This window comes from Mycosarcoma maydis, chromosome 21 (assembly GCF_000328475.2).
Source record: "Mycosarcoma maydis chromosome 21, whole genome shotgun sequence".
In the NCBI taxonomy this organism is placed as follows: Eukaryota; Fungi; Basidiomycota; class Ustilaginomycetes; order Ustilaginales; genus Mycosarcoma; species Mycosarcoma maydis.
Genome location: NC_026498.1, coordinates 339,243 through 351,777, shown reverse-complemented (window position 1 = coordinate 351,777; position 12,535 = coordinate 339,243). Strand labels below are relative to the sequence as shown.

Genomic DNA, 12,535 nt, shown 5'->3' with positions numbered 1-12,535 from the left:
AACTGAGATAGGAAGGGATACGACAGGGGCCAACAAGCGCAAGGATGGTGGTACAAAGAGCGGGTCAGAGGTAGAAGCGGCTCAGCCTCGCTTTGCTACCGACGCAGGGACAACCGCAACCAAGAGACAGAAACCGACGACGGCCTTGCGAACCGAAGGTTGCAAAAACCTTTGGCTCGTCCAGCGGAGTCACAGAATCCGAGCGTATCCTCGGCGGCGTAGTCACGAGTAGTCTGTCAGTCACAGTCGTCAGTGTGTGTCCAGGCGTGGGGAAACAAAGAAGAAGAACAAGTAAGAAAGAAAAAAAGAAGAAAAAAAAAAAAAAACTAAAGAGAGAAAAACAACAACAAGGATAACTTATTCAATACAGCGCAGTGACGGTTTCACGGTTTCAGAAAGGTACAGAAGTCGTGGGTGTGAATTACAGTTCGTGAATCTCGTCCAGGGGCAGCGCGACGTAGGCTAGCCGAGCCCATCCATACCAAGGCCGCCAGTCAGGGGGGTTTCGGGGTCAAGGCGAAAACAGCCTCTCGTCTCGATATCCACAATTCTTATGTAACGCGTGGTTGAGCGAGTTGCAAACTCGTCTCGCAGTTCCGATGGAATCGTAAATCAGAATCACAATTGGCGTGGGCCGTGTTGCAAGCCTGTCACATACTGTGTGAATCACGAATCGTTTTCGTGAATCGCGAATGTCGACAGCTGCTCCATCTACAGGCACAGGTTTTAGTGCATACCTTACGCTCTCGGTTTAATTGTAACTAAGTTATTCTTTAGTTGGATGAAGCTCAACCTCACGAGCGTGGCTGTGAAGGAGCAAGCCAACCAAACCAAATCACAAATCACAAATCACAAATCACGAATGGTACGGTAAATATTCAACGACGCACGACTGCAGTCACTCTCGACGAGCTCAAGCCGCGTTTATTTCGTGATTAACTTACAACTTGGTAGACTCACGCGTATCGGCAGAGCCATGCGAGACTCGGAAAACGAGCACGAGCAAGAATCACGAATATCAGAGTATCAGAATTATTATTATAATACTCGTGACTTATATATTACTGTACGCTAACTTGAGTTAAGGGGCAGGCAAACCGACGTGGGTTTCGCTTCACGTTTGCAACTGCGGTCATCCGAGAACCCGTGTTACGCGAGGCGGTCAGTCGATCAGCCAAACGTCTCGTCTGTCGATCGTGGCGTTCCAGCGCGCCCTGCAAAGCTGCCAAACACGGTAAAGCCACCACTGCGTCGACAGCGGAGTGGTCGGAACACTACAGTAGAGTACAAAAACTTAGATGTGCGACCTGCAAGCCTCTGTGCGCTCACCTCGCATCGCATTGTACAGGAACAGCATGCAGTCGCTCTTGCTCTCATTGGGAGGCTGCATTGCCAGTGTGGCGGTCTGTTGCAATTTTCCGAGCCACAGCCTCTTGGTTCTGGTGACGACTGGCTTGATGTGCACAAGAGTAGCACGAATCTGAAGCACGAATCGTTGAATCGTGATTCAATTATTGGCAGCCATCCCCGCTTGTTCGCATAACTTAACCCTTGACTCCGTCCTGTTGACGCTAAAACAAAGCTCAAATTCCATCAAAGACGACTGAAAACGACGGCCATGATGCGCTTGTGCAGCACATTGCTGCCCGAGTGTGTCAGTCGCCCATTCTTGTGTCGTAATTGTGATTCTTGACGGTTCTTGAGCACTACGCGCCTAGTCACGAGTCACGAGTCACGAGTCACGAGTCACGACGCACGACTCTCTGGCTGTGCAGATCGCCTACGCCGCCTTATTGTTCGATTCATAAATCATTGAATGACTGGCTGACTGGCAGGCGGAAGCGGAATTCCGCGTCCCAGCCGCGCTTGAGCAATCAACTCGAGCCACTCACCCCTCGCGACAATCGCGCCATCCAGTCACGAGTCATACGCCAGTGTGACACGCTGACGCTCGCAACCGTGTTGCACAATTCACATTCGTGATTCTGCGCTATACGGCCGTGAGCAGCGGCACGACCTGGGGCACGTGACAGCATGAGTGACGAGTCGTGAGTTGTCTTGGTAAACATGTGCCAGCATGCGGGTGAATCCAAACTCAAAACTCCCAACCTCGTCAAGCTTCTCGTGTTCAAGACTTGCTAGCCATTCAATACTTTGAACCAGGCGTGCAGCACAAGCTACAGTAAAACGTCACGCTAACTACTCGTCTGCGTTGGGCATGCAAGATTCCTAACCGTCCCCCACTCAAGAAGAAAAAAGAAACAACAACAACTACACATTCGTGATTGTTGATCAAGTTAGTTACTCCACCCTCACCAGTTACTCCGCACGTTGGCCTGACCATATCCAACTCACGTGTCCATCTTGAATGGCGTGTGCGATTCCTGATTCACGGTTTCAGCTTCCGATTCTTGGTCTGGCCTGCCAGTCGCGCTGGTAGACGCTCAACACAGCGTGTCTTGCGGTTACTTTGCACCTCCAGCTGCACGCTTCTGCTGCTCGTGTCAACCGAGTGCCACTTTGACTTCCCGCGCTTGCCAATTCGCGATGCACAACGCACACCTGCACGTCTGCCAATCATGAATCGGAGCGCTCTGTGACTCGCATCCTTTGCCAGCCTGCTTTAGCCTGCTTTCACACCAACCAGCCAAAACTCAGCAGCATCCCAGCGCTCCTTGCATCTTGCTGCTACTCCTCGCAAGACTCCTTCGTCACTCTCACATACAAGAGTCGCTTCCACGTTGCACGGCTGCCGCTTTCAATAATACCCTGCTTGCTCTGTGCTCTCACTCTCTACACCAATCCATCTTGAGCCAAACCCGCGTGTCTCAGCGTGGATACTTTGCTGAACTGTGCTGCTCCAATTATCTCCTTGGCATGTGGGTGCATGCCAAGAACTCCACGGACCACTCCTTGAATACCTGCCAAAACATGACCGGCTCTGCTGCTCCGCTCAGTCTGCCAGCCTGTGTCCACCAACGTGTCCTTGACTTGAAGCTTAACTACTATACCAAAAGGCTCTCTAGACAACCAATCGGATTTGGATGGTAATCTTTACCTCTTTGTTCTCCCCTGCGAGTCCCGATTTCGAGCCAATCGTGAATCGCGAATCTCATTTCTGCCGCTTGGGATCTGCAACGCTCGTCCAAGTCCGTCCGTCACCAGTCACGAGTCTCGCGTTCACCGTCGTGGGTTGGTTGGGTTTCTGTGATTTTCACGTTCACAGTCGTGAGTCTCGTGAGTCACGCTTCGTGCTTCGTGCTTCGTGCTTCGTGCTTCGTGCTCTCAAATGTTAGGTTAGCATCCAAAATTTTGAGTCGCGGAAAACGCACGGGCCTGTCTGCGAATATCAACAAACGTGAATCACGAATCGTGAATGTCACCAACCTTGGTGCTTGCCTCCACACTCGGTCTAGACACTCTGTCTAGCACCATCCACTTTTGACTTTGTTGCATACCAACCGCTTTCCTTCTATTCACTATCAACCCAAAGCGTGTCCCTGGTCGACCGTGTCCCTGGTCGATTCGGCTCGACAACCATCCTGCTGCGAACATGCTGCAGTGGCCAGGCAGGTACGACCATGTAGACAGGATCCTTGACAAGCCAGGCCCCTCCACCGATGACGCCTTCCAGGCCGGCGCAGCCGTCAAACACTTTCTGCGCACCCAATGCAGCATCCTCGTCATCGGCGCTGGCGGTCTCGGCTGCGAGATCCTCTCCAACCTCGCCCTCACCGGCTTTTACAACATCCATATCATCGATATGGACACCATCGACGTTTCCAACCTCAACCGCCAATTCCTCTTCCGTGAAAAAGATGTCGGTCGTTCCAAAGCGCACGTCGCAGCCGAATTCGTTCAGCAACGCGTGCCTGGCGTACAAATCACCCCCTACCATGGCAAGATCCAGGACAAGGATGAACAATACTACAAACAGTTCAACATCATTGTCTGTGGTCTCGATTCGGTCGAGGCCAGGAGGTGGATCAACGCCACGCTCGTCAACATGGTCGATGACCAAGACCCAGACTCGCTCAAACCGCTTATCGACGGCGGCACCGAAGGCTTCAAGGGTCAAGCTCGCGTCATCCTGCCTACCGTCACTTCGTGCTACGAGTGCAGCCTCGACATGCTCAACAAGCAAACCACCTATCCCATCTGCACCATTGCAAATACTCCGCGTCTACCCGAACACTGCATTGAATGGGCTAGCGTGCTCGAGTGGCCACGCGTCTTCCCGGACAAGAAGCTTGACAACGACAATCCAGATCACATTTCGTGGCTCTTGGAGCATGCTTCCACTCGTGCCGCTTCGTTCGGCATCACCGGCGTCACATGGAACCTCACTCAAGGCGTCGTCAAGAACATCATCCCTGCCATTGCTTCCACCAATGCCATCATCGCCGCCGCTTGCGTCCTCGAAGCCTTCAAGTTTGCCACCACCGCTGCGCCATTCCTCAACAACTACATGATGTTCACCGGAAACGACAGCGTCTACACCTACACTTTCGAGCACGAAAAGCGTCCCGATTGCCCCGTTTGCGGTGGCGAAGCGCGGCCCATGACCTTCTCCGCACAAGACACGCTCGAGCGCCTCATCGAGCAGCTCGGCGAACTCACAGATTTGCAGATCAAAAAACCCTCGCTTTCGCTCGCCGGTAAACCACTGTACTATCAAGCTCCTCCACAACTCGAACACGCGACAAGGCCCAATTTGCAGATGAAGCTCGTCGAGCTTTGCGAACAGGGCGACGAGATCACCGTCACAGACGCAAGATTGCCATTCACCTTGGGCATCATCGTGAATTTCAGTTGAATATGCGATCCAAATCCACAACAAGATATCATGCAGTGTCAAACGGAAAGATTCGTGCGATGGCGACATTAGATGTGGTGCTGTGCAGAAAATGGCAGCTTACGAGTCAGTGTGTGTCAACCGAGTTGGTGAGGTTGGCTGGTGAGACTTACACGGCTCTGCCGTCATGTTTGACACCAGGTACCCAGTTTGCGGTCCAGAGGCATTTTTGGGTCGCGTGCATCGATTGTAACTGCTGTAGATGCGCATGATAGTTGCACGCACGTTCGACTCGATTCGCTCCTATACTTGCACATCGAAAGAGATTGGTCAGCCGAGCGCTTGTAGAGCCTCTGATTCACGCTAACACACGAGGTGCTGCATGTACGCACCTTGTGCCATCGCCTCAGGTCGATCGTCTCCCACACCCCGGTCGTTTTCTCCGTGCACAAAGTGGATGCGTCGCTCCCCAAGCATTCGGTGCAGCCAAAAGCGCGCATCTCGATGGTCCGGCAGACCTCGATAGGTAGACAGCTTTGTACCGATGTCTTCCAAGCCGTCTACCCCGTGTACACAGGCATGCCAAAAACGTTAGCCGAGGCAACAACGATCTGTCGCGGTACACAATCACTTACACTTGTACACATTCATACCCTGTCCGATCACCAAGCAAGTAACGTATCAACGATGCTGCCTCCATCTGGGTTGGCGAGAGGGTGGAAACCACTCACAGCAGCAGGCGGACCAGCTCGTTCCGGTGTAAAGTAGAGATAGCTCGCAGGATTCATCACAACATACTCAACCACCAACGCTTGCCGCTGCTGCCAAGTCAGCGGTGGACATCCGAGAATCGAATACCGATGCACCAGTTGTCCGCCCAGGCTATGACCAGCTAAACTCGGACCAGAATGTATCGTCAGCTTCTTCAATCTGGTCGAGTAGAGCGCAGCTTGGGACTTACAAAGCACGACTCTGCCCAGCCGTGGGTAGCTGCTTCGGCTGGCAAAGTGGCACACAATCGCATCAAGCGCCTCGAATGATGATACTCCGTCTTGCTGTTTCGGATGGACGGATGGCGATCCTTCCCCCCACTATTGTTTTTCACACAAGCTTCCATGTTCCCGATCAGCCGGATGCAGCAGTCGAACATGGAGTATCGAATACACTTACACCGTTGGACTTCCACACAAGCAACGCAGTCGAGTCCAGTTTTGCGACTGCAGCCTTGTCGAGTCCATTCAACTGTCGATCGAATTTGAATCAAGTAACGCTTCAATGCAAACCCATCAGCGCGTGTTTACAGTGATCCAACTTACGAATCGAGGCGCTACGATAAGCGTTCGCGTTCGGTCTGACCTCGAGACCCGAGATCGTGCCGTGGCCATGTCGACCCACGCAGCGTCAGCTTGCCTCTCTTTGTTTGTCATGCACATCAACCGCAAGCGACAAAAGGTCATCAGGTTGTTGGCACCCATGCAGACTCAAATCCAGTTTACGACGCCGGCTGTTTACTCACCTTTGCCATGCACATGCACCACCACCTGCTCGATCGTACCACTCGTACTTGCGTCGAGCCATTCATCAAGGTACATGACAAGCTCCACCCGTCCGCTCCCAGCTGCAGACTGCCAGCGCAGAAGGCCGCTTCTAGCGCCTTGGACTACATCATCGGCATCGACGTGTTCTCGTCAGTATGATTTTGGCCAAAATCGTTCTCCTTCCGGAATCTTGGTCCATCGTTTGTTCTCACCCTTTTCCAGCCCGACGCTGCTGTCCGGCTCACAGGACACCAGCTCCGGCAGCAGCGGCAGATAAGGCATCTTGGATCCGATTAGACCAGAATCGAGAGAACTTGTCGACATCGCTGATTGGTGGTAACTTAGCAACCAACGAAAGTTACGAAACATGGATCCGCGCTTGCTGTGGGTCCGTGCTCAGTGCGCCAGCACTTGAGCTGCGCAACTTGACGTCAACCTTTCCGACGTGCCTATCCAAGTCCTACCTGCACGGTTTTTCGCCCCTAGACTCGCCCCTGTCCTCCGTACTCGTTTCGATGTCTCCTCGATTCAATCACATAGCCAACAGTCAGGCAAGCATCAAAATACATGTCTTGATTGACGTCATCGCAGCTCCATTCGTGAGAGGGCTCAAAAGCGCGAGCTGTTCAGTTTCGACTCTACAAATGTCGTGATCAATGAGAATAAATTCCCTTGCGCGCCAACAACTTCTTCGGCTGCCCTCAATGCAGACACGATATCCCTCGAAAGACCCGACTCGAGCTCTTGCCGCGCCATGTGCTCCAGCCTTGCCGGCTCTGTATGATCCTTGGACCTTCCAGCTGCCCAGATGGCTGCCTGAGTTGCCGCTAGGCCCAGCGCCTGTTCAAGTGTTGCCGAGAAGCGTCCCTTATCCTCGGCTGTCAGCTTCTGCTTATTGGTCCTAATGTAGTCGGTCAGATGAGTGCTGAGGTCCAGAAGCGTGCCGAGCGTAGCAATGCGCACAGTGCTGGTTCGCGTCGTCGGCCGCACAATTGCGCGTCCAGACTCGGTCGACGGCCAAGCGTCCGAGCCTCGACACAACACCAACGCGCAAGAAGTATAATTCCACAGGCTGGCGATCAGCACGCATACAATCGTGCGAATCTTGGTCGCTGCCGCATCTTGCACAACATTCGTGGCTTCTGCTGCTGCCGGGTCCAAGCCGAGCAGACTCGTAAGCTCGTTCGGATGTTGCAAGAGGTGCACAAGGGGCTGCACCGTCCCTGCCGAAGTCACAGCGAGATGTTGCACGATGGAAGGAACCGCTACATCGCGCTCGGATCGTGCACCATGCGAGTGCCAACACTGCTCGCCTTCGATATGTGTCAAGCTGTACAGAAGAGTCGATATCAGCTCAATCTCCTCCAGTTGTTCTAGACTGACAGCAGCGCCGACATTCCCGTCGCCAAAGCGGTCATGGATGGACGATGGGTGGCTCAAGACGCCTGACATCGAAGCAAGTCGTGCGTGCAGCTCGTTGAGGTTCATCGCCCGATCAATCTGTTTTTGGTAGACGCGAACAAACCCATAGACATCCGTTTCCACAAACCTGGCGCTGACGCCTCTCCAGTTCGGGGAGTCGGATCCGGCTCCCAGATTGTCGATCAGATTGACAAGGACACGTAGCATCAATCTCCAGCACTCATGAGACGCACTCGGATCACCAGAGAGCAACAAAGGCGAGATCTGGCCATCCTCGAGAGAATCGGTAAGCATATTGGAGGCCAATACATTGACGGTACCTTGCAGGGCAAGTTCCTCGCTCGAAGAGGGTTGTGATGCAATAGCCACAAGCAGCGAGAGCAACGGTTTCATGAAAGCGACATGGTGAGCGCTGTTTGGGTTGACAGGCGTATTGGCACCATTGATGCTTTCCGGTCGCAGCACTGGTGCTCGTCCCAGGAGACGAAGGGCGGTCTGTAGCAGCTGCGTCTCTTGGACGTGAGCCAACCACACCGCCGTCTCAGCGCCTACGTCGCGTCGGATCGTCATCTCGAAGATGCTCACGAGGATGTCAAGGTCGTCCTCCAACACCTGTAGATTTACTTGGCGTTGCTGAGAAATCTGCAAACTCCGAAGCGCGTCCTCGATCTTGATGCGGAGAGCGTCTGTAACGTGGCGACAGAAGAGTTCGACAGATGCATGAAGCGCTTTGTGGCTCTCGATTGTCTCTTCGTTCGGACGAACCATGGAGCCTTTCGAGGACAACAAGGCACGAATACGAGCGACACATACAAGGACCATTTCGAATACATCGCGGTGGAACTCGGGCGGTACGGTCGCTTTGAGGCTGTCTTCGACACGGAAGAAGGGGTGTGTCACAAGGCGTCCGCACAGAGTGGCAGCTTGGACGATCTGATCGGTAGTCGACGATTCCTTGCTGCGGCGGTGGCCCCAGGAAAGTTCCATGAGCTTGGTGAGAAGACCAAGTCGGGTAGCATGGACGCCGCGCATGAAGTCGCCCTCGCGGCCCTCGTCAGCAGCTAGCGTGGCGAGCCGGGTCCAACTTGTGATGGCGGATGTCTCCAGTGCAGACATGCTGTTCTTGTTGAGTGCCTGCGCAACAATGCGGCCCATGCACACTTCGATGCATTGCGTCCATGCCTGAAGCAAGTAGTTTTGCACGTCGATCAGACTCCACTCCATGTTGATGGTGAAGATGGCAAGGAGGCCCTCTTCAATCAGCGCCACCTCGCCACCGAGCTCGCCATCGAGGACACGGCCTTCGGCTTTGTTTCGGAAAGCAGAGACGCTAAAGTGGTAGTTGTCACCGTAACATTTGTCGAGGTCAAAGTCATCTTTACGCGACGGATGGCGCAGGGACTCGACATGTATGGTAGGAAAGATTTCTGCCAGCTTTAGTTCCAAGGTCGCGCGCATCAATGGATCGCAAGGCATCGAGAAGCTCTTTTCGATCGATTTGAGCGTGCGGTCCGACGAGGCGAGGATGTCGAGCAACGCTTCAAGACTAGCCTTGCTAGATGCATCGCTTTTGTTCCGATTCTTGAGAATCCCACCGAGCTGGATGTCATGCTGAAGAAGTCGAAGCGAGCGTGCCTGGCACATCTTCCGGTAGCAGTAAGCAGACACGTCGGCATCGTTGCTAGCATGCAAAGCCGGCTCAGAATCAATAAATCTTTCGGCCAATGTTGTTGGAATCTCGGTCGCTTCGCAAATTACGTCAGCCAAGGCGCGGAAGAATGCCGAGTTTGTGCGGATCGTATCAAATGCAGCGACGTGTTCAGCCGCATGCACCCAAGCAACATCGAGGAAGCGGAGGACACTTTCGAGCAGCTGTGATGCGCCGTCGTAAGCTGCTCGCCAGGCAAGGACAGCCTCGGAAGCGACATCGAGTGCTGTTTTATCGAGTGCCCGACCGTTACTGGACCTGTACGAGGCGGGTGCAGATGCGGCAGGCTCAGTCGGCTTGGATTCCGATTCACCTTCGGACCTGTTGAGGCGGGTTTCGGTCGTCATGGCAAGGTGGCGGCCGGTCAAGAGGAGCGTCCCGAGGGCTGGCTGGGTATCGACGATGGCAGCAAGCATTGTCCACACCTGTACCTTGAGGGCGGAATGCTGGTTTGAATTGGCAACGAGGTCGACCAACCCGGAAAGCGTTTCCTCGAGCTCTTCTAGAGTGCCCATGTGGCCGATGAGGCCGGGGATCTGCTTGCCTGATGAGGCAAGATCGTTTGCGGACCTCAAAACGGAAGTGACGAGGTGTGCCGCCTCGGAGCTGATGGCAGTGGAAGTCGGGAAAAGCACATAGGCAAAAGTGGCACTTGCCAGCTCGACTCGATTCGATCTGCGTCCGCCGCCAAATGCGGTTCGAGAGGCGACAATGGTGTGGTCGAAAAAGAGTCGTTCGAAAAGGCCCATATTGATCCGCGCTGACACGGCCTTCCTGGCCGTCTCTGCAGGCAGCGTCGATAAATCGTGGAGGGCGGCAAGAGTGCCCTCGCGCTTGCGAGAGACAATGAGCGCGGCGAGACGCAGGGTTGATAGGATCCATTCTTCTGCCAAGACGGCATCGGTCTGTCTGCCAGCCCTGCTCAAGGCGTCGAGCAACTGCTGGCCTGTTCCAATGCACGTGATCATAGGTGCAATGCCAACGATGCTGGGATTTCCTACCAAGCTCCTCTCGGCGGCTTCGACGAGAAGAGCTGCCGGTCCAGGCTCATCGACCAGAGTTGAAGTTGGTGTCGGTGAGAGGCGCCAGCTGCGCTCTTCGAGAGCCATATGGAGGAGTCGAGTGCACTTGGTGCCGATCTCGAGCCGTTCTGCCAATTGCACATATCGCCAGCTTTGATATTCGGGCCAAACGCATTCGAAGATCCAATTGAAGGTACGAAGGAGAACGCTGGCTTTGGTCTCGAGAGCATCTGTAGAAGAGGTGGAGTATGACCTGCGTAGCTCTGAAAACAGGGATATGTGGAAGTCGAGCAACGAGATGAGACCACCGTAGGAAGCACGTGCCATTTCCTGATTCAGCAAGACTGATACGGTAGGCAAGCCTGCTGCGGCGGTACCCTTGGACAGGTAAGGAATAGCGCCTGGGCTTCCGATGAGGGCGTTGGATGATCGCACTTCCTGCCACACCACATCAGGATCGTATGGCAGAAGCACGGTAAGTAGGCGAAGAGATGATCGAACAAGGCGAATGTTGATGGGAGCCGCAACAAGTGCATGTGATAGCAGGCTGACGGCTATGGAGGAGAGGCTCTTTGCGTTTGCGAGCTCTTCCTTCTCCTTTTGGATATGTTCGAGCTCCTCGGGCTCGTAATCAAGGGAGATCTCGTCAGCATTAATGTCGCGACCGTCGAGATGAGCAAGCAGGGTCCAGGCGAGATCTGCGCTTGCAGAAATGATGCTGGCGAAGAGATCAAGCACGTCAGACGCAAGCTCTTCCCAGGCCTCGTTGGAATCCGCAGGAGCGATCTGGGCGAAGCTGACAGACTGTTTCTGATCGCGGAAGGGGTCGACATCCTTGAAAGCAGCACCGAGCTCCGCGAAAGCCGGCGGGAAGGAAGAGAGAATGTCTCGCATGAGCTTCCATGCGCTGATAGGACGCGTTGGACTCCAGAGGACGATGACAGGCTCTTTTCCGAGCTCCGAAATTGTGGAACCGGTGGTTCCAGGCGAGAAGCGGACCTGAGTACCTGGGATATGCATGGTACGGGTGATTCGATAAGTAACCGAGGTATAGTCTCCTCCTTCCATGGTCTCAAAGGGCGCATTGGGCGTGTTGGCGCCCACAGGGAGGACCTGTGCGAATGTTGGCACGTTAGCAAGATAGTCAAAGACAGCAGCGCAGGCTCGCTCTTCGGCCTCCGGACGGGAGCGGCCGTCGAGTAGGGAGGGCCAAGATGCTTGTGCATCAACCCTGGCGTGACCAGAGAGAGCCCTTGTGAGCAGGATCAAGGGACGGAAGCTAACGGGCCATCGACGTCGGGCGGTATCCAGAGTTGTGCACCTGGACTCATACCTGCTGTCGACGAGCCAGAATTGGTCGCAGAGGGCGGCGACGCCATCAATGGCGGTCTGACTGAGCTGAAGAGCGACGCCAGAGCCAAAAGTGGCCTCCCAAAGACTGACAAGGGTGTTGAAATCGGGGAGGAATTCGGGCTTGACGAGCTCGGTTATGCTGAGCAAAAGGCCCTTGAAGACGGCGCGGTAGGCTAGAGCCGATGGACCGGCCACAGCGGGGGTGCTTGCACCATTACTGCTGGTCAACAAGGGCGAGGCAAGCAGAGACATGAGGGTGTCAAAGAGGCGGAGTTCGGGAGCAAAAGCGGCTTGAGCCAACCTCCTCCACAAAGGCGGACCACCGTCGTCGGTTCTGATGACATCTGCAAGTTGAGATGTGGAGTCGGGAAGTTGGTGGGAAGGGTCGAGGTCGGAGGCATCATACTGAGCTGCTAGGGCATCTTCGAGACGGTGGAGGACGAGTGCCCAGGCGAGGAGGATGGGTGCATGCAAGGGATCGGCAGAGGTGTTGCTGAGGAGGTCGAGGGCCAGTTCGAGACTTTGTGGGTGTTTCGAGATGTGAGAATCGGAGCCCTGAAGCATATCCAAACCATCCATGACCTCTTCGAGCGAGAGTGTCTCGACAGCAATGAGGACGAGCAGACTGGAGATGCACTCGACGGTTTCTAGGGCTTCGTTGTCGAAGAAGCCCGAATTGGCCTGACGTCGACCGACT

The 12,535-nt window shown here is 54.4% G+C and overlaps 3 protein-coding genes across 3 annotated transcripts in view; 1 reads left to right on the top strand and 2 right to left on the bottom strand.

The window, feature by feature from the left end:
- Positions 1–3,553: 3,553 nt before the first annotated feature.
- On the top strand, positions 3,554–4,816 carry UMAG_11204 (NEDD8-activating protein UBA3; the record flags this gene model as incomplete). Its single annotated transcript, XM_011394183.1, has 1 exon — positions 3,554–4,816. One exon carries the CDS (start codon positions 3,554–3,556, stop codon positions 4,814–4,816), a length of 1,263 nt encoding a protein of 420 aa, XP_011392485.1.
- A 28-nt stretch (positions 4,817–4,844) lies between these two features.
- Positions 4,845–6,615, bottom strand: UMAG_11203 (uncharacterized protein; the record flags this gene model as incomplete). The annotated part of the gene is made up of 10 exons (XM_011394182.1): positions 4,845–4,896; positions 4,969–5,098; positions 5,188–5,355; positions 5,431–5,449; positions 5,527–5,687; positions 5,757–5,886; positions 5,966–6,037; positions 6,112–6,209; positions 6,312–6,455; positions 6,546–6,615. The coding sequence occupies 10 exons, from the start codon at positions 6,613–6,615 to the stop codon at positions 4,845–4,847; spliced, it is 1,044 nt and encodes a 347-aa protein (XP_011392484.1).
- A 327-nt stretch (positions 6,616–6,942) lies between these two features.
- Positions 6,943–12,535, bottom strand: part of UMAG_15102 (uncharacterized protein) — a gene marked incomplete at both ends in the record, with an annotated part of 6,068 nt that continues 475 nt past the window's right edge. The window contains one exon of the mRNA XM_011394225.1: positions 6,943–12,534. Within this exon, the coding sequence (XP_011392527.1) occupies positions 6,943–12,534 (5,592 nt within the window). The remainder of the gene's footprint in view (position 12,535) is intronic.